We start from the raw sequence: 24,812 nt of genomic DNA, 5'->3' as shown, positions 1-24,812 counted from the left end.
CAGGACCTGGCCAGCACCCTCGAGTGCCACTTCCGAGTTCCAGCCTGCAGGAGGACTAGCGGCAGCACCAGTCGCTTCCAGAGGAGCGCCGCCCACCTCGGAGGCAGCAAGCTTTGCCAGTGGTGCGGCGCCCATTGGGCCGGTGTCGAGCCCGGCACCACTCACAAGGCTGACCACTGCGGACCCTCCGGATGGAGTGAAGCTGGCTCAGGCAGCACCCGGCGTTGCCACACCCGGCCCGTCAACATCAATGCCTGGGCAAAGTACTCGACGGTGGAGGCCACCAGACCGTCACTCGCCTGGGTAGCAGGCACCGTCGATCCGGCTAGGACGGAGGCAGAGCCTCATACATTGAACTTTTGTTTTTTTTTTGTTTGCGACAAACAAACTGGGGGTAAGGGGGTGTAGGAAGCATGTGACGCCCCCTCGGGTATAATCTACGTTGGCCCGCCAGGCTCAGTTAGGCAACATTGATCCCATACAATAAACAGCGGCGAGCACAGCTGCTCGGCGGTCAGTCATCGTTCATCACCACCACGCTGCGGAGCATCCGTCTAATGGCATCAAGCTCTCCCTTGTTCACGAACCCGGGCAGATCGCGACACTTTTACATCTTGTAATAGCCTAATGTACACAGTCATATAGACGTGCAGTTATGCTACAGTTTTGTCACCTGCTATCCGTTTGGCAGGCGAGCAGTCTTGCTCCGAAAGCTGGGCAAGTTCAGTATAACTTTGGTGCTGCCTTCCATTATGCATTTAACGGGTATCAAGGAACACAGTGGTTTAGTATAATCGCACTAATGGTTGGCTGACAACTGCTCTGGTCTCCTCTTCACTGCCAAGATGTTGTGAAGTAGCATATAGTACGGATCATTTTTGGTGCCATCTGCAAGCCATCAATGTGTACACTTGCATGTACGCAGTGGGTTTCTTGTCAAGACTGTTCAGTGGTTATGGTGCACTTCTTACTTATTTATTTATTTGTACATACTGCAGCCCTATTGGGCTATTGCAGGAGTGGGTATAAAATGCAGAACAATGACAAATAACAAAGGCAATATGAACAATACAGACTCAATGAAAATAACTACCTATTCAATGGTCACTAAAAATAAGTTTAAAGGCAGAAAACGAGTATTACCAGGCAAAGAATTCCAATATTCAATAATGCGGGGAAAGAAACTGTATTTAAAAGTGTCTGTATGTGGAAAATAAGGCACGATGTTCAGGTGATGGTCATGTAATGCGCGGGTTAGATAACCGTTGGACCATTAGGGTTAAAGAATAGGTAGCAAGAGAAGGGAAACACAGTCGAGGACGGCTGAAGACTAGGTGGAGCGATGAAATTAGGAAATTGACGGGCGCTAGTTGGAATCGGTTGGCACAGGACAGGGGTGATTGGAGATCGCAGGGAGAGGCCTTCGTCCTGCAGTGGACATAAAACAGGCTGATGATAATGACGAACTTCCAGTATTGCATGGTTTAGCAGGAGTTAGATAATTACCTGAGAAAATCCGGCAAGTGGAGTTAATAATGCAATGAAGAAACTTGAGCAATTGCATCCGTAGGTGATCTGAGAACAGTTGCAAGCCTAGGGATGGAAGCGCTGCGGAAGGTGAAAATCTCTCTCGAACCTGCAGCATATGAAGCGAATCACTTTCTCTTGGATGGCCTCGATTTGATTAATGTTGCATTGCTTGTGCGGATTCCAGAAAGGAGGAGCATATTCTAGTAAAGGTCAGATTAGTTACTTATACATCAGTGGTTTAGTATCCCTTGGGGCCGTGGTCAATGGCTTGTCAGCCCTCTTTTACGATGAACTGCAGCATTTGTCCTTCAGTATGCCCTGTCTGCGCAGATAAGTTGACTTCAGTTAATTCGACCCTGGCAGTAGCAATGAAATTGGTCAATTAAACAAGAGGCAGGAAAAATGTAGAAACACACCACTGATTTATTTGGTAGTATTTGCATGATTTTAACACATCTCCGAATTGTACGCGCACCCACTTTTTATGGTTTCAAAGTAGAAAATTCACGCAGAAATGACAGAGCTCCAAAACAAAGAAGAAATCAAACATGTACCTAATTTTTAGCAAGAAAAACACAAAACCAGTTAGAAGGATGGCTGCTGCCAAGAAGTACTGCAGATTCTGGTTTAGCAGTGATGGCTTTGTCAGCTGCTCCATCATCAAACCCACAGCTGTGCCAACATATAGCAACAGGCATCAAGACTGAGGGGGGAAGCGGCTTTCGCATTGCGAGAAATGGCCGGAAAGATTGAGCGAACGCAACAACACCATTTTCAAGGCGCACAGAATTACCAGACCAGGAACATAACACAGGTTGCTGCATAACCTGCACGCTTTGGAATTGATTGCTAGTTGCGGGCGCTGTTCTGCTATGATACTGTCACGACAACTTGGGTACATTCAGGTAGCGCACACATCGCCCTTCGTATTGGACACTGTACGCATCGTACCGTGGTGTAGTTCAGTGACAACAGGCAGCGATCATCATGGCTTGAGTAGCCGGTTCGGCCCGGCTCGCATGCGCCACGCACATGAGGGATCACACGAGGACAAAGTAGAAGAAAGTTCGAGGTCAGTTTTGGAACGCGACTGACGGGTGTTTTCGTGACAGTAATGACTGAGTTGTCGGCACAAGTTCGCCCTTAACACTTTCCTGTCCGCGCCTATGCCCATCGACAGTATGTTGTCGATGGTTTCAACGTCGATTTTCTCCCGTTCGGATCGCTTATGGACAGCTAGCGCCATCCAGCGCATGAAAGGATAACTATTTTTCAAGTTTCGCTTCTGTGTTTCCTTTTTTGGCCGCGGGAGGGATTTTTAAAACGCCTTTTAATCGCGCTTGACGAGCACGCGTAGTTTCGGATATGGCGTCGACGTCTCGCGCAGCTGCCCCTCGGAAACGGCGAGTTTCGACCGATTCCGATGAGTCTGCATCAGAATTTTGTGATGATGGTAGCAGCGGAGACTCGGGAGATGATTTTGACTCATCCGACTTCAGCACGGACGGTGAAAGTGCGTCAAGTAGCCCCGGAACGTCGACAGGTATCCGCCGGTAAGTTCCGTTTTCCACTCCGAGCCATTTTATCGCGGCCGCGATCAGATCTAAAGACATGCGGCGTGTTCTAAAGGCAAAGACTCTTATCTGCAGGGTGTCAACGTCGTTTGGACACGACCACTTGTCGGCGGCGGCACAAAGAGTGGAGTTTTGCGCGAGAAGACGGCCGGCAGTTGACCTCGGCACTGCGCTCCGTAGTTCCGTGCAGCGCTTTGCAAGAGCCGTCGACTTCTTCGCGCTGTTCTTTACGGCGGAAATAATCACTGAAATATGCAACATGACAAATAAATATGCGTGGATGCATATTTTGGAGAAGCAATCATACAGTGAGAGAGACGGCTCTTGGAAAGAAGTGACTCCCGATGAGATGAAGAAGTTTCTCGGACTTCTCATTTACATGGGTATTGTACAAGTGCCACGCTTGCACTGCTACTGGAACACGCGGAAATTATTTTCTGGTCTTCTTCCACCTTCGGTAATGCCAAGAAATCGATTCAAAGCGTTGCTTGCATTCCTGAGTGTGTCCGACCCTGAGAAGACAACTGCCGCATCCCATGGCAAGCTGCATCGCGTAGCTTCGCTGCTGAAGCACATCAACGCCTCATCTGCCCAATTCTTCCAACCTGATCGGAGCCTCTCCGTTGACGAGAGGATGGTAAAGTCAAAAGGCAGATCCGGAATTAGACAGTACATGCGGGACAAAGTTATAAAATGGGGGTATAAATTGTGGGTTTTGGCGGACTCCAAATCTGGTTACACTGTTCAGTTCAGTGTATACACAGGAAAGCGTGAAGCACCAAGCGCACGTGGGCTGGCATTCGATGTTGCGACGCGACTCGCAGAGGAATACCTAGATCAAGGCTACATCATTTATTTAGACAACTTTTACACGTCGACATCCTTGTTTGTACACTTGTTGGAGCGCAAGACGCTTGCTTGTGGCACAACGCGCAAGGATCGTCGGGGCTTTCCAGCCGAGCTCAAGGACACCCAATGGGAAAAAAAAGCTAAGAGAGGAGATGTTCGCTGGCTACGGGACCAGGACGTTCTATATTTACAATGGAAGGACAAGCGTGTTGTTCACATGATGTCGACAGCCCACACAGCCAACAAATTCGTAATTGCCAAGCGCAGAAGGAAAGTCAACAATAAGTGGGAAGAAATATCGGTGAAAAAGCCAATGCTGATTGAAAAGTACAATGTGGGCATGCTCGGCGTCGATAAATCGGACCAGCTGATTGGGACATACAATGTTCTGATGAAGTGCGTGCGCTGGTGGAAAACGCTGTTTTTCCACAGTATAGATATTGCTGTTGTCAACAGCTTTATTCTATTTGATGAGCACCGTCGGCAGCATCCCGAAGTGCCTGAATTGTCAAGAGGTTCGCGTTTTGATCAGTTCGCGTTCAGGCTAGAGCTGGTGGAGCAGCTCATAGGACTTGATGAGCAACAACATCCAGACCCCAAGGCTCCTCCTGCTGTTCCCGCTACATGTGCCCCTAAGGATCAACAGCACAAGCCCCAGAAGCTACAAAGATACAGGAACTGCAAATTGTGCTATCAAGAACGGAAAGTGGAACAAAAAACGAACGTTTTCTGCGAGACGTGCGCCGCAAACTTGTGCTTCACCACATCACGCAACTGCTTTGTGCGGTGGCACGATAGCCACTAGGGATGACATTTTCCTTTGTAAAAAAATGTCTTGTACAGATAGGAATTTTATATTTGCATGAATGTTGTATACGGCCTGTCCCTTCAAAATGTATATTTTGAATTTTTTTTATGTTGTCTTGGTGCAAAGCAGCATCGACGTTATCGCGGAGTTTTCTCGTTTTTGTTACAAATTTTTTATTAGGTGATTTTTTTCAATTAATTGGTAATAAGTGTTTGTTTTCAAACAACACCATTAAAAAGCGCATTCCCTCTTCTACAAATTGATACTAAACATTTTAATATCAAACATTTGGTGTAGCAGCAAAAAAATGTTTACTAGACCACCCGAAAAGTGCTTATTTTCCCACGGACAGGAAAGTGTTAATAAATATTGTTTTATTAACCTGTGCTCCTCAACATCACTGCATTTCTGGTGGAGGTGCGGGGTACAAGTCGAAGCCCCACGAACGCAAGTCAGCGTAGTCCCAACCACCAGCGAGTCGATCCTGCAGAACTGACACCTGTACACCAGTGGACCAGCCGCCGTCTTCGAGGTGACTCACCTAAATTCAGCCCTCTCCTTTTCACGCCAAGAGAAACCCAGACAACGGATCCACCACTATGACCAGCCAGGTAACCCCGGTACAACTGGTCGTAAGCCAACCTTGCAAGCCTGCCAACATTCCATGACGACTCGCTCGAAGATGTCGAAGACTGGTTGGAACTGTTCGAGAGGGTGGCGTGCTTCAATGGCATGAGAGACAGAAGCTCCGCAACGTACATTTCGCTTTGGAGGACTTTGCAAAAACATGGTATGAAAACCACAAACCCTCTTTGTCCTCTTGGAAGGAATTTTGATGACAACTGCTCGCTACATACGCCAGTATAGATCATATAGAAAAAGTGGAAGTTGCACTTCAGGCAAGGAACCAACTCATAAATGAGAACGTGGCGATGTACATCGAGGACATGTCCCATCTGTCCAAGTCTGCTGATCCTAACATGAGTGAAGATAAGAACCTGCGCCATCTCATGCGTGGAGTAAAGCAAGAGCTCTTCACAGTTCTCGTCCATAACCCACCGTGCACGGTCGCCAAGATCAGATCTAAAGCAATGACCATCAAAAAGACAGTGGTACAGTGGGCTCAGCAATACAATCGTGAGGCAAGTTGCGCACCTGCCAATGTCTTCTCTAGAGGCATGCCAAACAACCTTGAAGCCCTGCGGGAGCTCATCCGGTCAGGGATCAGGGAAGTGCTCAGCAAGTTGCAGGCACCTCTGACTCCAACTGCACTATCTATCATCGACATTGTCCGGGATGAACCGAGGCAGGTCATATGGGATCCAGAGCGTGAGCCACAGCCAATGCTGCACACCCCAACGTACACAGACGTGCTCCGGCAACCCGCTGTACACAGAAGTGCAGTTGAGACGACCGTTCTCTACCCGCTAACAGCATGCAGCCTGCTGCTCGAACCAACGGCTGCCTATCCGCCTCCAGCATGCAGTGCACCTCGTTTTGTGGAGCAAAGGCCCCAGAAAAGTGACGTCTGCCATGACCACAAGCACAGGCCTCTGTGTTTTCACTACGAAGAAGCGGGTCTCCTGTTAGGCTCTGCCCATACCGTCAAGCTTACAGGGGTATTACTCAAGCTCGCGCGTGCGCACCTGACCCTTCTCTGGATCGCACAGCGCCGGCAGAGCGGCAGTCACTCGCTAGCACTTTCGCAGCAGCCCTAACAGTCAGAACTGTAACCCATAACCCGCGGTTCGCAGTGAGTTGCAGCCACGGCGGGTTCAGGCCAGGGGGACAAGGTGAGTCTCGGACTTAAGGTGTTTGTTCACCTTAGAGTACAATACCAACAGAGCAACAGCAGCGAACACAAATACAAAACAAATCCACAGCGGCAAAAGAAACCGCACAATGTTGGAACCACAAAAGAGGCTGATAAGAGTTCAGCTCACCAAGAGTGGATCTGCGCTCGGGCCCGGGGGCGGTCAGTCGCTCACGAAGGCCTAGCGCAGCAGGGGGACAGCTTGCGGCAGTCTCAGCGGCTGAATTGAGATGCGGTCAGTCGCAAGCTCCTCAACCGAAAGACAAAGATGCATTGGGGGAATAGAGCTTACCCCCAAGCAGCAGAGAGGGAGTCTACCCGGCTCCAAGAAAGGGAAAAGAGGGAACGGGGTGCCTTGGGCTGCGGCGTCGCGGCCAGGCGCGAAGAGCAGTGTGTGCGGCAGACGTGCTTTCTCCCCGCTGCCCTCTGCAAGCAAGCACGTGATTGTCACGTGATAACCACGTGGCCACTCTGGAGATATTGGGATGCGCGTGCAATCCCACAAGCTGGATTAAGGGGTTTTCCCTTATGTGCACCATGGCCCCGAAAAGGTGATACACCAGCAGAGACTGAACAATACTTGTCCATGCATCAAAGCTCCATTACTCCTTGCGAACATCAATCACGGTCGCCATCGCCCATGCGCTACAAATTGCCCAGCCAACACGCATCTTCAAGCTTGCCTGGGCATCGTTCACCAAGCCCACACGAGGAAAACTGAATCAAGTGACCTGTGGAGGTGAGGCCGCTGATAACCACAGTTATGAAGATCCTCCAACACGGTTCCAGTGCGATGAAGAGATAATTCCAGTAAACAGGTGCAATAACGAAAAGATTACGTCAGATTTGCAGCTGACAATAGACAAATGCGAGCTGAATGCCTTAGTCCACACTGGCGCTGATCATTCGGTAATAAGCTATAAAATGACGACAAAATTGAAAAAAGTTGTGACATAGTGGACTGGACCGCAGATATGCACGGCAGGCGGTCATCTTATTACGCCCCTTGGCAGATGCCCTGCAAGACTTAAGAGGATTCACTTACGCTTCTGACTTCATTGTACTACCAGATTGTTCAAGGGAACTTGTACTAGGAATACATTTTCTACAAGCTAACGGCACCATAATTAACCTACATAGCTCCAGTGTGTCATTCTCAACAGAAAAAGCTATACCAGTGGAGGAATCGAAGAAGCGCCATCTTGCTGCACTGCGCATCGATGATGTAACTGCGCTTCCTTGCTGCAGTGTAACTGTTCTTGTGGAGAATGAAACATTCTATGACCACGAAGGTATAGCGGATGGAAACATAGGGCTCTTTTTGAAGAAAGGTATTAGCGTGGCTCAGGGTCTTGTTCACTTAAGCAATGGCCATGCAAATGTCGTACTTACGAATTTCGGAAATGAATTCTAACACATCACAACAGAAACAGCTATTGCCTATTTCCACGAGTTCTGTGTGCAACCGAATTATGCAGTCTAACAACGTCGCTGCTCTGCTAGGAACCCGCAGTGTCGACAGATCAATTATCGTCAACCTGAGAACCCCAGAAGCCCAAAAGAAACAGATATTCCCTGATAAAAGATTTTTCTTACTGCTTCTCCACTTCTAAGAAAGTATGGTGCAAGTTTGTTACAATGCACAGAATTGCAACAGAGGATACCACAAGACCGGTATGTCAGCACCCATATCGAGTTTCACCAAAAGAAAGGGAGATTATCAAGAAGCAAGTAGAGGAGATGATTTGAGATGATGTTATTCAGCCATTCAACAGTCCATGGGCCTCTCCCATTGTGCTTGTCAAGAAAAAAAGATAACACACTTTAATTCTTTGTCGACTACCGCAAAATTGAACAGCGTAGCTAAACGAGATGATAACCCCTTCCGCATATCGATGATACATATGATCAGCTTCGATGCGCAAAGTTTTGCTCCTCCCTTGACCTCAAAAGTGGATACAGTGCAGTCCACTGATAACGATACCACATATAACGATATATCGGTTATAACGACGGGTCGACATGAGAGTGTCATTTTATGCATTAGGTCTATGGGGAAAAAACCATTTATAATGACAGGTTATTCACCGCGTATCGGATATAATGATCAAAATTTTTCCGTCTGGACGGCGTTTTCCGTGCCAAATAAGCGTATAACATTTGCATTGCTTAGTTCCCTGAAACAAACGATGTCGAGACGAGGCGATGTTTACCTCCTTAAGTTCGTATCTGCCGCCATTACCGCGCAGCACGTCCCGCCCCAACCGTGCACCGGAGAGTACCTGGGTAGGCGCAGCGCGCCACAAGATGGCGCTAGCTGCTTGAAGCGCGTAGGCTTCAGTCGCTCCGAATAAGAGAGAAAGAAAAAAAAAAGCGACAAGCAAAGCGGCGGAGTAGCGCCCGTCCCGCGTCTCTCTCGCTCGCGATAGCAGGCTGACGCCACCAAAGCAGCGTGCAACCAACAGTTCAACCCAGTTCGAAGATGGCGCCGACAAAGCGCGAAGCTGTGTCGCTTGACACGAAGATGAATATTTTGCAGGACTCTCGATGCGGCTTCAAGGCGAGCGCCCTTGTGAAGAAGTATGAGCTCGCCCAGTTAACGATATCAGCCATCTTGGAAACCGGGAGCACCGCGATTGTGAAGGCAGGAGCTATCAGCAGCCATGCCGATCAGCGGAAAAGGGTTAGAGACCCTTTGTACGCCGATGTTGAAGAGGCGCTTTACCAGTGGTTCATCACCAATTGCTTCAAAAAGGCGTGCTTTGTGCGTAAGGACGAACTTCCCCAGCCCACTGAGACCAACACGGTGGAAGCCGCTGACATAACCGAGCTCTGGGAGCTCGTTCCTACTGGTGACACAGGTGGTGCGTTGAAGGAGGAGTTTTTGACTGCAGACAGTGCTGCCTCATTCTGCGATGAGGTCACCGACGAGGCGATCGCCGAAGATCTGCTGTCTCGACAGACAGCAAAGTTGTGCGACAGTGCCGACAGCACCAGCGACAACGAGATTGACAGTGGCTCCTTGACCCCGACCTCGATGTCCACGCAAAGTGCACTGTCGTCGATCGACTCCTTAATTGATTTTGTGCATGCTAAAGGATTGCCGCCAGTGTTCGCGCAGCCGCTAGAATCCATGCACACCACGGTTGTGAAGCTGAAGCTGCCGCAAAAGCAAGTGCAGATTTCGGACTATTTCAGCGCGCCTAACCCGCGCTAGAAATAAAGTTTGTTTTTCACAGCCTACTTTCTACATCATCTATTCTTTAGAGCAAGTAGTGAATTCGAGTTCGGAGCTGCAAAGGCGTGTTTCATGCTTTTTATTTAAATTTTTTTTAATAACTGCAGTCCAGATATAGCGATCATCGGTTATAACGATCATTTTTTTCATCTTTCTCGATATCGTTATAAGTGGACTGCATTGTATTGGCAGATAAGAGGTGGATGAGCGGCACCGTGAAAAGACGGCATTCGTAACCCCAGATGGCCTCTATGAATTTAAAATGCTTTCATTCAGCCTCTGTTCCATGTTTGCGACGTTCCAGCGGATGATGGACACTGTGCTTCACAGGATTGAAATGGCAGTCGTGCTTAGTGTATTTGGATGATGTGGTCGCATTTCCGCGACATTTTACCAACATCTAGAGCGACTGCAGCTGCAACAACAAGATGACCCGGAATTGTTGCCACTTATACAGCGACTGGAGGGACTTGACATTCAACTTCCGTGCATTTTCTCCAGAGGGCTCTCCTCTTTGTCTGAAAAATTTTTTACCCGTAGTATCCACAGCTATGCAAGAATTTTGCATGCATGTCATGATCAACCGACCCCTGGACACATGGGCGTGAGCCGTACATCAGCCATGTTGAAACTTACATGTTGTACATGTAGTTTGCATGTATTACATGTCGAAACTTGTCGCAAATGTCAAAGGCGCAAGACTCCATCTATAATACCAGCACGCCTTCTCCAGCCAATAGATCCACCAAAAGCCCCATTCCGTCAAGTCAGTATGGACCTCCTTGGACCCTTCCCAAGATCATTTTTAGGCAAAAAGTGGACAGTTGTAGCCCCGAACTATGTAACCCGTTACGCAGAAACTGATTCCCTGTACAGTGCAACGGCTGTCAAAGTTGCAAAATTCTTTGTCAACAATATCGTGCGCAGGCATGGCGCACAGTTGTTATTACCGATTGTGGAACAGCTTTTACTGCGGACCTAATGCAATGCTTGATGCAAATGACTCATACTGATCATAGAAGAACTAGGGCGTACCACCCTCAGACAAACTATTTGGCTGAACGCCTCAACAGAACACTGGCTGGCATGTTTTCAATGTATGTCGATGTTCAACATGGGCTGCGGGATTAAATTTTGCCATATATCACCTTTTCGTATAATATGGCCATTCAAGAAACAACACCAATCGCCCCGTTTGAACTTGGATTTGGCTGAACAGTAACCACAGCTTTCGATGCTATGTTGCCGTTAGATGAAGAAAAGAACAATCCATCTCACCTAGACAATTTCTTGCAAAGAGCTGAGGAAGCACAACAGATGGCAAGGTACCGAATGCAGCCGAAACCCGTGGCAACGATATCCTCAGGGAACGAAATTCTCGCCGCAACGAAATATTTTCAGATCCCCGGCGAACAGCGATAGGAGTCAATGCATTTCCTATCTCACGACAACGAAACTTTTTTCTATAGCAATCCCTCATTAACGATATTTTCTGAAACGACAGTCCGCAAATAATCTACTCATGTAACTCTAATTGTGTCCTAAAACTGCTCAAACGCATTCCGGGTCCGAGCAGCACGGTTGCGCGTAGCGTGGCGTGGTTTCGGGAGAAATGTAAACAGGAGAGGAGAGCTGGCCCGATAGGCGGAGCAACGCCATGAGCAACGCCAACTTCCGGCTTCACTTTAGCTTCACAAAGAGTGACGTCAGGGCCTCTCCTGAGTTTCCTTCCTCCATGGCCACAGCACACTTACGTGGCCGCCGCCATAACTGTTCGCAATAAAAAAAAGCCTCGCACCACCTCGTGACAGGCGACAGCGATGATGATGATGGTAGTCGTTTGCCCGTCGCAACGGGTGACTGCGCAGTGTCCGGGCCAAAAATGCAATTATTAGTATTTAAATGATACAAATAAAAAAAAAGACAAGAACCACAGGCGATCTCGCAGTGACCACATTTTATTTAATCCTGTGTGCCATCACAGCATGTGCTAAATGCGGAACGAAACGCCTGCGTGCATGGCAGCCAAATCGACATCTACTACACGTGAAGGCTCCAATAACCCAGATGACGCTTTATCAGTGGGCCAGGGGCAGCCCACTCTCAAGTTCAACAAATGGCCACAGAGGGCGAAAAAATCGACCGCGCGCCATTGCTAACAAAGCCAGCGTAGTAGCATCACTTCGGGATGCTTACATTAGTTCCAACATTTCCCGGTAGAGGCGTCGTAATAAGTGCAATTTTATCTTACAAACTTTCTCTTACAATTACCGAAGCATTTTTGTTACATAAAAAACAGGGCAAAATTATCATTGCTAATTAGATATTGTACTCTTTGTCAGTAAGTTTATTGTTTCTTCGTCATTATAAACGCAAACAGCGTTCAGCATCATCGATCTTTCACGTGACCTCTGGCCTGAATTTAAAATTTTTACCGGTATTTTCGAGTGCATGGCGGCACGGATTCATTCGTTCGTACACTCAGACTCATTGCTTCTTTGTTTATAAAACTAGTTTCTTGCGCTTCGATGTCTCGCGTTATTTAACTTGGGGTGAAGTTACGTGTTTTCAAGCGGACATGTAAGCCCAGAAGTTGGGTTTCGGTCGTGAGCCATTCGGAACCTGTCTGCATCGAAACGGGAGCTGGATTTTGCTGCGGCTGGCAACGGCAATAAAGGTGAGTCGTTTAACACCGCTGCTTGAATTGTTATATAACATCCGTCTCATTACCTTCCAGGCGGGCACAAGTTAACGAACTAGATCCTGCATTACATATGGGCAGTCAGGATCTCAGTTGCTATTTCCTAAATAAACCTTTACTTGCGAGGCTGTCGTTATACACACACAACCAGGAAAGAAGGGGCGATATCGGAACGCGCGTCTCATTTTTCATCTTATTGTAGCTGTGGTCGTAGGTGACTGAGTAGCCTTATCAATATACATATTAAACTTTTTTTTTGAGTCCGCCGCCGGTAACTTCTTTCATCCACAAAACCAAATAATCCTTTGGTAAAATGAAGTGAAAGTACAGAATTTAATGTATTAAACAGTTGCAAGCATGATAATTCACCCATATTTCGTACTTGTTGGTTCCAAATGTTCTTGCTGTTCAGTTTGGTTTACCGTAGGGCATTTATTTTTGCAGTAGTGAAGCGGTGCATCACGTTCGTGCAGGAAAATAATGCATCAGTTCTGATAGCTTCATGACTTTCATGTATTTGCTTTGGAACCAGCAGTGTGATCTCTTCTAGTGTATAAATGAACACACAAATGTTCTCATTTGTGATCTTAATAATACTTAAGCTGTTGACATGCATTGTAGTTAGGCAGACATAAATTTTATGGACAATAGCAATATTTAACATGCTGCTTAAGCACCCTAGAACAGACAGTGTACATTTGCATGTGTTTTGTAGTTGCAAACCATTACAATAAATATTTCACACCTTTTCGCATTTCATATTGCAAAATTTTGCTTTTTCAATTTCTGATTCAGTCAAAATTTCTGTTCCAGACATGCAGTTATGAGGACGGCACCAGTATAAAGCAACACACTCCACGCATTAAACAGAAGCTGCTGCCTGCTAAACAAGGTCGTTGTGTGGATGTTGGCTACTACTACAAGGTAAACAACACATGGTTCAGAAATAAATATGTTTGATATATGCTGTATTGGCTTGCTGTTTGCAGCAGATATGAATGTTTGTTCATATTTATGGTTCAGTATAATTGGTTCGAACATAAAAGAAAACACACATGACTTTGGCTAATCTGTGCTGTATCTCATGTGTTACCGTTCTGCCCCAACAGAGTCTATGCCAAGCACATCTTGGTCATCACAGGAGCTCCTATCTGCGCCAAGAGGAAGGGGCTGGAGCCGAATTTGCAAGGCTTTTACACCACGAACAAAGAAGCACATGCAGAAGAATATGAATGAGATATCAAGTCTGCAGAGGACTGTGTTAAGACTGAAAAGAGCTTCAGCCACCATTCCACCAGCACAGACATTTGGCTGAGCCATCCAGGTAACTCAAAAAGGACTTTCTAGAAATTCTTCGTATTCAGATGCACCTGCAACATCCGACCAAGCATGGACGACGCTGGCCAAAAGATCGAATTCCGTCAGCTTGCCCTTAATCAGCTTCCTAGCCATGTCAATTCCGTTTGTGCCAAGTGTAATTTTTCTTCTATAAATGCAAGCTTTTTCATTTCCCATTTTTGTTAGAGATCATTCATCCTCATCCAAACATAAAGGTCAACCGATTCTTCACTGATACTTAATACCAGTCACTGTCTAGCAGCCTAACATATCTGTAGCAGTATCTTCTAGTGTATGTTGTCATGCACAATTCCTGTCCTGAAATAGCTGATGTAGCATCGGCATGTGTCTTGCATTAACCTATGCACCATTTTACTTTTCTTGAGGTTTTTAGCCTTCAATGCCTGCAGAGCAGAGTGGCTTCTCTCTTGAATGCAAGCTTTCTCATTTTCCATATTCCTAGTCTCGTTGATGATTGCTCTTCTTCCTCGATAGCCTGGGTCTTTGCGCAAGCTACACTGAAGTGATTGATTGCAGAACCTGGTTTTGCTGCCCCACTTGGTTGCGGTAACTGTATTACGTTTCTTGGATGTGGGTGCCTGGTCAGTTGCATTGGTAAGCAGTCTTTCGAGGTAAGCATTTGCTCCTGCAGTCCGCAAAGCGACATAGACTCCCAGTATACACACACCGTAACTGGTGCTCCCCGTTCGTTCTTGCCTGCTGCAGCCATGGGCAAATTGTGCTTGTGGCCTACCTCGGCCATGATTTGCTCAAAACGGAGACCAGCATATGTGCTTACATGGTTCGAAGTGCATGAAGTTGATAGCCGTGTGGGTGGAAAGGCCCGCAAAAATGGCTGCGGAAGGTGAAGCCCACGAAAGCGACTTGTCCATATTGAGACAAAGTGGGACACCAAGTGTGAGCCACACATTAGCGGCCCTCGAAATAAAATAAACGTGCAGGTTGTAAAGGAGTTAATGCTAAAATGCCAGGTAGTCCATGTCGCTGTGTTGGTTGCGGCAGCAGATGCCTGCGTCACCTGACTGCTTCGCAATGGAAGTTGCTGATCTTCAACAGCAACTGTTGGTTCAAATAGGTGCGAGGCTCTGTCCAATCTGTTTGTACCGCTGGTTGTCGCACGTTACCAGACCACCACATGCGACAAAGGCAAGAATTATGCCTGTAAGATGGTTCGTAGCCAATGTATAATGTATTGTCTGAACCTCATGTGGTGACTGATTGCTGTTTAATTTTGCTGTTATGTCACTTGGTTACGGTTTCAGTGTTATCTTTTTCGAATATTGCGGCCTGGTCGGTTGCACTGGGAAGCAGTCTCTCAAAGTAAGCATTTGCTCCTGCAGTCTGCACAGCGACATAGACTCCCAATTTACACACACCGTGATTTGTACTCCCCGTTCACCCTTCCCTGCTGCAGCCATGGAGAAATTGTGCCTCTGGCCTTTCTCGGCTGCGATTAAGCACGAACGGAGACCGGAATATGTGCTTACATGGTCAGACGTGCATGAAATTGGGTGGAAAGGCCCGCAAAAGTGGCTGATGAAGGTGATGCCCACGAAAACTACTTGTCCATATTGAGACAATGTGGGACACCAAGTGAGAGCCACACATTAGCGGCCTCCGAAAGAAAAAAAACATGCAGGTTAGAAAGCAGTCAATGCTAAAATGGTGGGTAGTCCATGTCTCTGTGTAGGCTGCGGGAGCAGATGCCTGTGTGACCCGATTGCTTCGCAATGCAATTTGGGCATTTTTAACGGCGACTGTCGCTGCAAACAGGTGGCACACTGTCCAATCTGTTTCCGCTGCTGGTTGTCGCTCGTTAACCTGACCACCACGTGTGACGACGACGGTGAGCCGTTTACGAGCTCGCGTCAATGATTACAGCGTATCTCGACATGCAAATTTTATTTCTGCTATTGCACGAGAATGTACACTGCTTGTCTTCTGCCAATAAAGTTGCATGTTCTGTTCACTCACTTGTGGCTTGTTTGTATAGGCGTCAGTAGAGGCTCTTGGCAATTAGAATGCACCAGCTACGCGGCAGCGAAGGCATTGAGGCATGCCGCATAGCCAGCAGGACAAGCACGGCGCGTACCAGTGTACGCGACCGGCGAAAAACGGCCATATTGGATTTTGTCCTAAAAAAAAAAAAAAAAGTGTACTTTCGCTTCTGGATTGAGCAACGTCATCTGGCGTCCACCTAAGTAAGTTCTATGCGCTGCCGCTGCTTATTTTCGAACCACCGCTAAAGGTAGTTTCCCTTCTCTAATTTGGTTCTTTATTCTATGAGTGGGCTTTGTGTACCGCCACACATGGTCGTGTGCTCAGTGTCGTTGGGGGTAGAGTGCGTCAATTGTGTGTGTGTGTGCCAATTGGGCCATTTGCTTTGACAGCCTACTAAGATGCCGCCTCCAGCCAAAAAAGAGGAAATTTATGACCCCGCAGGATAAGGCTACAATTATTGCCCAAGCTGAAAAGGGCAGGAAGAAAATGGATATCGCCAAAGGATTTGGAATTGCGTGCAGTTCGATATCTAAGATTCTGAAAAAGGAGTACTCACACCAATCTCGACGCGCTCGGAAATGGTGTGAGTGCGAAGAACAAAACAGTGAATGCTGCGGCGTTTCCAGACGTAGACAAGGCAGTGTTTGCATGGTTTTGTGAACAGCGTGCCAACAAAGTGCCACTGTCTGGCAGAGTTCTTCAGCAGGAAGCGCTGGACTTCGCGTGCATTCTCGGGCACACTAATTTTAAGGCTAGCCCTGGCTGGTTGAGCCGTTTCAAAGCCCGCTATGACATAGTGCCCAAAGTCATTTCTGGGGAGGCAGCAGCCGTCGACCCTGTGACGTCATCGTGGCTGCTGACCAACAAAGAAGTATTGGACCAGTACAAGCCCTCGGACATATATAACTGAGATGAGACAGCCTTATTCTACGAGAAACTGCCAACGAAGACCCTGGACTTAAAAGGCCAGAAATGCCACAGTGGGAAACACAGCAATCGGCGTGTAACAATTTTGTTGTGCACTAACATGGACGGCACAGATAAACGGCCACTGCTTGTAATCGGCAGAAGTAAGAAGCCCCGCTGCTTCAAGGGAAATCGTCGCCCGTACAATATACCACGAACCTGAAGGCATGGATGACCCAGGCCATATTTGGCAGCTGGCTCGAGGCCTTCGATACGGACATGCGGAAGGCAGGCAGATCGGTCTGCCTCTTCTTGGACAATTGCAGTGCCCATCATGTCGATGACATGGAACTGGGAAACGTGCGCTTGGTTTTTTTTCCACCAAACTCCACTTCCGTGCTGCAGCCGCTTGATCAAGGCGTCATTCGTAGCGTCAAGTGCACCTACAGGGAGAGGCTGATTCAGCGTCTGCTGCTGAACCTCCAATTGAAGCGTCCCACCGTAGTGGACATGTTCATGGCGCTTGAGATGGTGGCCACCGCATGGGTTGCGACGTCGCCGGCCGTGACAGCTAATTGTTTTAAACATGCCAACTTCATTGCCATTCGGCAAGCATCATGCGCTGATTTAGTGACATCGCAAGAAGATTCGCCTGAAGGTGCACTAGTTGACAGTGCTGACGGCGCAGTGCCGCCATCGCTGGCCCACGCATGGGATGAACTTTCTGCTGTGACAGATGGTGTTCCGGATGGCCTCAGCATCGATGAGTTCGTTCGTGTGTATGAAGGTGTTGTCGTGCATGAAGAGATTACTGATGAGGTCATCATAAGTAGCGTTTGCCAAGTTGCCGATGACCACTAGACACCTAATCATGAGAGGACTGCGAACCCACGGGATGTGTTGAATGCCTTCGACGTAATTCGTTCATTTTTCGATGAGCATGATGACGACGTGGCAATGGACTTTTTGCAGTGCGAGTCGAGAGCAGTAAAATTGCTGCAAGGCAAGGCTCGACAAAGTAAGCTGACTTTTGGCAATAAATAGTTTTTTTTTTTTTTTTTGCAAGCCAATTCCCTTCCCTGTCTTTTCTGCCTCATTCTCCCGCTAACGAAATTCCCGCAAAAGCGAAATGTTTTGCTTTCCCCGGCGATTTCGTTATTGCGGGTTTCGACTGTATGCTACCAACAACTCCAGCTGGTATAACCAGCGATGTAGTTAAGTTCATTATCAGCCCCGTGACAAGGTGTGGATATGGACCCTAGTGCAATGCCGTAGACTGTCCGAAAAGCTTCTCTGCCGATACTTCGGCCCTTAAGAAATACTCCATCATATAAGCGATGTCACTTACGAAGTGAAATCCACTGGACACGAGAGCTTAAGATTCTGCAACTCCACGGAATTGTACATGTTGTTGGTATGAAACCTTACCATGTGAGGTCATAAAAAAAAAAAAAAAAAACGCAGGAACCCCCTACTTTCTCTCACACATCGGGCTGATGCATTAAGAAGGGGGATAATGCCACGAGAACTTGGCCACATTGAGGTAGTGCGCCCATTGCCCTTTGTACTGGACACTGTGCGCGCCGTATTGTGGTGTAGTTCAGTGACAGCAGGCAGAGATCATCGTGGCATGAGTAGCTGGCTGGACCCGGCTTGCATGCACCACGCATGAGGGATCACGCGAGGAGAAAGTAGAAGACAGTCCAAGGCCAGTTTTGGAACGTGACTGACACGAGTTTTCCCGACAGTGGTGACCGAGTTCTGGGCACAGGTTCCCCCTTAATAAATATTGTTTTATTAACGTTGTTACGTTTCGCCTACAACGCGCGGTATAGCCGGCGCGGATGCAACGGACGCCGGGGCTTCGTTCAAAGCGGCGGACATTTTGGCGCGTTCAGCGCCGCCGATACGCCTCCCCGCTAAGCGCGTCCACGCATGTTTCAATGCCACGTGTCTTCAAGTGTGCGTGTGTGTGCATGTTGGTGCCCACGCTTGTCAAAGCGCGGCAGCCGGGGAGAGGAGCTCCCCCAACTGTGAAGCGAGGAGGTCTGACCGGCGCCGGCCCGGCGGATGCGTCACCTACTCGTCTCAACGTGCCCGAGCGGCGCCGTCACGTGCGCCTCTATCGAGGCGTTCCTTCTTGCCCTCAACTGCGAGAGTATAAAAGCAGCTGCCCCCGGACGCCAAGAGAGAGGCTCCGAATTCTTCCGTCGAGCAGCGTGCTCTCCCGTCTCTCCACTTCGGTCGACCTGATCGGCCGCTCTTTTGCGATGCTAGAATAAACAAGTTGTTCTGTTAGCAGTCGACTCATGCTTTGCCAGGACCTTCGGATGCTTCCAGTTGTGCCCCAGGCCGCCAGGCCAACGCTACCCTTGGGGCTTGCGACCCATGTGCAACAACCTGCATTCTTTAACATCACTGAAATACAAAGCGCTTTCATTGCTGCACGCGCTGTGGCTGGTACGCATGGTATGAAGCTTTTGAAATGCATTGTACAACATTATTGAGCACGATAGCTCCACCTGGACAAAAGCAATTGCTTTGCCTGGCATTGAGTGTGAAAACCGCCGGAACATTGTCTTTCGCAACGGGACGAAGCAGTTGCTTTACATATTGCTTCGCACAGGAAATCTCTCGGGGCTTTCACTGCGTGCGTTTGTGACACGTCGCACTACACTCGAGGCATGATGGCTGCGACAGGATGAAGCGGCTGCTTTTCTTTGCTTCATGTCAGGTATATATTCGAGTATTCGCTGCACGCGTTTGTGACATGTCGCACAACTCTAAGATAGCTTTTATTGTGATAGCAATTATATGGACACTCCAGGCACATTTCTGCCGTTATCGTGATTACATATAAAGTCCAAGGGTGATAAGGTGATAACATTGTCACCGCATGCCCTATGCTTTATGTGCAAACGAAAGCGTGTGAGGGGAGCTGACGAGCCAGCTCAATCTCGCCCACGCAAAAGCCGCCGCACGGGGGGGTCTACTCTGGCTGCGACCGTATCTCTCGAGAGCGATCTACGTTGGGGGGAAGAGTCTAGGTGCAGCGGCAGCTCTTAGTTTTGGCCCTGCTGTGTACTCTCGGCACTCAGTTTGCGTTGAAGCGATAGACAGCACGAAGGTCACTTCACTCGCTGCGGCTGCTGCGTTTCCTCATGCCAGCATTTCGGCAGCGAGTGTACGCGGTCATCAAGTGTGATGTGTTCATGCTAGCTGTGCGCACTGACACCAGCCTTGTTAATTTAGTTAGCAAGCGATCACCACCGCAGCAAGCACCGCAATCGGTGCTTCGTTTTTTGGGCAAAACTGCAACTTTTTTCAGCTGCATGCTTCTGGATGCTAGGCAAAGATTGAAGCTTCCGCTAGGTCTGAAACTGAGAGGCGTTGCACACTTTGGGTGCTTTCTTTCGCAGCGCACGATGGCTGCAATAGAATGAAGCAGTTGCTTTGCCTTGCTTCACGTGGGAACCTTCTAGGGATTACATTGCTTGCATTACAGGCTTTTCTAAAACTTGCATTACAGGCTTTTGTAAAACTGAGACACGTCGTACCGCACTCAGGGCACTTTCTTTCGCAGTACGCGATGGTTGCTACCGGACAAAGCGGTTGCTTTATATTGCATCGTATTGGGAATCTCCTGGGGCTATCACTACACACATTTGTGACACATCGCACAACTCTTGGATGGCTTTTTTCGCTAAATCTGAAATTCAGACGCGTCGCACAATACTCGGGGCGCGATGGCTGCAACGGGATGAAGCAGTTGCTTTGCTTGGTACCAGGTATATGTTAGGGTATTCTCTGCACACGTTTTGTGACACATCACAGAACTCTCAAATAGCTTTCTTTGCTGTGCGCTTTGGCTGCTACGTACAGGTTGAAAAATCGGGCAGTTCGAAAAAATGAATGCATGCTTTTTCCTGCCCTTGAAGGCTCAAATCACCAAAGGCACATCTAAAGAAAGTTTTGAAGGGCTGCCAGCACACTTATTAGGCATATCGGTGCTCGTACAGTGATAGGAGATGGCGGGTGCACGCGTGCATGATTAAGGCATACGTACTGTGTCCCGTGACAAATGCCCCTTTCTACGCGTGTTATGCCTCACCGCAACACTTTTGCTTATGCTTCACCACGTAACATTTCCGTACTGAGGCAAAGCAGACACTCGGAAACCGGTATTATGCAACGCGCCGTGCTTTCCGAGCTTCGAAGCCAATCACAAGGACCACAGAGGCAGAGTCGGTGCCATGCTGACAGCGGCGAATTCTTTCAATGAAAACATGGCGCCGAATTACAAGAGACTCAATAGCGAACGTCAAAGCAGCTAGGCCTAGCGTTTGTCGCGGTGGTGGCTACGGCTGCCAGCGGATCTGCGTGCGAGAGTGCCGTTTTGAAGCGGCGAGGTAATCAAAACGGCGGCGGTGGTGGTGGCTTTGATTAATGCCGTTTCGAACCTGCGTTCACGACAGAAAGTATGGCAAATTGGACGGCAAAGGGTTCTTGCCTCCGAAATTTCAGACATTCTTATACATTGACTGTATGGGGCACGTGATGGTGCCGCAAAGCCGTGCGAATAATCGGGCGTCGGAAAGTCAGTCGTCGACTGTATGTACACTGGCAACTCCTCCATCAGACGACACGGCATCAAAGACTATGTGTTACGATCCCTCTCTGTTACTCCAGTCAGCATTACTGCGACTTTTGTTCCCTTTAATAAAATTTCAGCTAATTTTCCCTGATAGAAGCATAAATTCCCAGAGTTTTTCCCAAGTATTTTCAGACTATTCAAATTGCCCGAGATTTCCCGGTTTTCCCAGTCGGTAGACACCCTGCTGTTACTCGAGCCAGCATTACCGCAAGTTTCGTTCCCTTCCAATAAAGTTACAGCTAATTTTCTCTGATAGAAGCCCAAATTCTCTGAGTTCTCCCCTGAGTTTTTCCAGACTATCCAAAATCCCTGAGAATTCCCGGTTTTCCTGGTTGGTAGATACCCTGACCTCATCATGAGCTCTGTTCACCAGTACCCTTGGGCTGGCACACACACCTGGCTGCAGACGTGGGGCATCGTACAAAAGTACAAGCTGGAAAGCACCCAGCCTATCTATCAGTGGCTCTCTGATCCTGAACTCCACAGCCATTGTCAACGAAAGATGACTCGGAAGGCTGACGAGAGCCTTCATTCAGTAACATGGTCGATTCTTCCAAAGGAAACAATGCCTCACTGAGTGCACTGGAGAGGTAGTCTGCAGTACAACACTGGCACTATATTTGTGCCCACACAGAATCCTGCACCTCGTTTGTTTTGAAACCCAGGCACCACCTATGCTCTTTGTAGAGCAGCAGTAAAGAATTCCATACAATAAAAAAAAGAGGGAAGGAAGGCACTCCTGACCAGAGACCACATGACCGAGAAGCCCCACATCACAAAACACACCAAAGACTACAAATTTGGTGCCTTTTAGAGAACTGGAGAAAAAGTGAAACTTTTAGAGCCATTTTCTCAAACCAGTTGTTTTGCCTTTCTGCTCAATCTCCAGAGCTGATTTCTTTGTTATTGTTTAACCTATTTTGACTTTCTTTTTTCCCATGTTCCTTGGGCTACAGTGCAAGTCATGACATTACCTTTATTTATCTTGACTTTTTATAAATTTATGATGTGGCTATTCGTTCACCCAAAAGTGTGCTTGATGCGAACATAAAAAATAACAATCCAAAAATTTTGTGTTGTGAAAAAGGAAAAGCAAGAATGTTACGACCTTCAGCACACATTTAGCCATGCAGTCAACACTCCACAAGCCTTCCATTGCGTTTTTTAAACTCCCCAGGCCCTCCAGAAAGTTCAAAGGAGAAACAGTCTGCTGAATAAAATGTTCTCATGATATCACTCTAAAACATGTATGGAAGCATCAAGGAGACAGTGTAAACATTTGTGCCAATTTTCACCAAAATCCATGAAGAAATAAGGAAGTTTTTTTGAAGGCCACATCCCCCCTTAAGTGCATTTGTTCTAAATGTGTGATAGTAAAACATTCTAGTCTCCCCATAAACTACAAGGTAGCCATTGAATCGTGGGATTGCCACAGGTCCAAAGCTAAGGGTGCAAATATCATGACAGGGAAAATAAAAATCCCAATTTTCAAGAGCAATGTTGGTGGTGCATTTATCATGTAAGCAATACAATATTCATGAGTAAGGCCCTATTCCACGATTGTTTATGATCACTTGGCATGTTGGGCCATAATTTCAATAGTGTACCAGAGGCGTTGGTGCAATAATTCGAGCCCAATATACATCCTTGTGAAAACTAGGCAGCATTCACTGAATGAGGTTATGCAGCGATGAAAGCAAAAACTCACCACGACTGCCTTGAGCACCTCATTGGTAATGGAGGGGAGCACACGCTCGTCATAGTCCACACCCAAGGTTGTGTACATGCGAGGCAGCTGCTCTTGCACGGGACGGAACAGGATCCGTAGTGTGATGTTCACATTCTGCAAGTCTGCATTGAGAGAGGCATTGTTGCCCAATTCCATTCTGTTCTTGCTATTCTTGAGCTATGTGGCAATTGACAATGGTGCTAAACTAAGCCCAAACTACCAAATGGCTTACTGCAATGTAAACCAGTATACTACCGACAAATGAAGAAGCACATTATGGTCTGACCAATGAAGGCAACAGCAGAAAGCTGAGCAAACACTTTGTAGAGCACTACTACGTGCCACAATGGTACGGTCACAAAAGACGATGACAGCACGCCCAGCACACTGATGGTGCGCAAGCAGTGGTATCGGCGGAATCAGGCTTCCGCTTGATTAAGTGGGCTCGACTAAAAATATCATTTGTGGACACCAGACACCAGCATCTGTCTGGTTTTTCTTCACCCACAAGTTGTAGGTAATCTCGATGTGATTGACGCTGAGTAGCTGAGATATGTTGGTTAACAATGATTGGTGCCGCACGTTCGGCCGAGAGCTGCTCACCATCTATTTGGCTGTGAAGTACTTCCGACATATTCTCGAGGGACGCTCCTTCCATGTCCTTACAGACCATAAAGCACAGACTTCAGCCCTAGCATCCAGCAGCACCTCCTACGCTCCCCCACGAAATCAGACAGCTCGCCTACATTTCTAAATTCACCAGTAACATTCGTCACGTCCGCAGAAAATCCAACGCCGTTGCCGACGCACTTTCTTGCACCGCCATCCATGCAATGGAGCCCTGCCGACCAGTCATCGACTTCATGGCCATGGCTACAGCCCAGAGTGTCAACACCGAGCTCCAGCTGCTTCGCATGAGCAGTACCTCACTGGTGTTTGAAGATATCTTGCTTCCTTGCTGCGACGTGCCAATTGTTTATGATACGTCGACTGGACGTCCTCGTCCTTACGTGCCTCGCCCATACTGTCAGACCGTCTTTGATGTCCTCCATTCTTTGGCTCATCCTGGCATATGCGCAACACAACGACTCGTCCCTTCTCATTATACGGGGCCCAGCATCAACGCAGACGTTTGTCGCTGGTCTCAGGTGTGCCTCAACTGCCAACAGTCTAAAGTGCATCGCCACACTGAGACTCCTCTAGCCGCATTCCCGTCTCCAGACACCTGCTTCAGACATATGCACGTCGATATTGTTGGCCCCTTTCCTCCCGCGGGAATCGTCACTACCTGTTAACCTGCACTGACAGGTTCACCACATGGCCTGAAGCGATGCCCCTCCTGGGCGTAATGGCAGAGTCAATAGCTCGAGCACTCATCACACTCTGGATTAGCCGCTACAGTGTCCCTTCCACCATTATGACTGACCGTGGTTGTCAATTCGACTCAACACTGTTCGCCAATCTATCTCGGCTACTCAGCCGAGATAGATTCCAATGGGATCATTGAACATTTTCACTGCCAACTGAAGACTTCACTTATGGCTTCGACTTTTCCTTCATCATGGATTGAGCGCCTTCCTTTCATTATGCTTGGCATCCACACCACTCTTTGTAGTGACCCTTCCACCAGTGCCGCCGAGCTTACGTTTG

General features: G+C 47.9%; 1 protein-coding gene across 2 annotated transcripts in view; it reads right to left on the bottom strand.

The window, feature by feature from the left end:
- Positions 1 to 24,812, bottom strand: part of Phb1 (prohibitin 1) — a 159,401-nt gene that overhangs the window by 82,557 nt on the left and 52,032 nt on the right. For both annotated transcript variants that reach the window (XM_075676570.1, XM_075676569.1), the window contains exon 4: positions 23,142 to 23,284. In XM_075676570.1, the coding sequence (XP_075532685.1) occupies positions 23,142 to 23,284 (143 nt within the window). The remainder of the gene's footprint in view (positions 1 to 23,141; positions 23,285 to 24,812) is intronic.

Source organism: Dermacentor variabilis, unplaced genomic scaffold, assembly GCF_050947875.1.
Source record: "Dermacentor variabilis isolate Ectoservices unplaced genomic scaffold, ASM5094787v1 scaffold_12, whole genome shotgun sequence".
Lineage (NCBI taxonomy): Eukaryota > Metazoa > Arthropoda > Arachnida > Ixodida > Ixodidae > Dermacentor > Dermacentor variabilis.
This window is presented reverse-complemented; position numbering and strand designations above follow the sequence as displayed.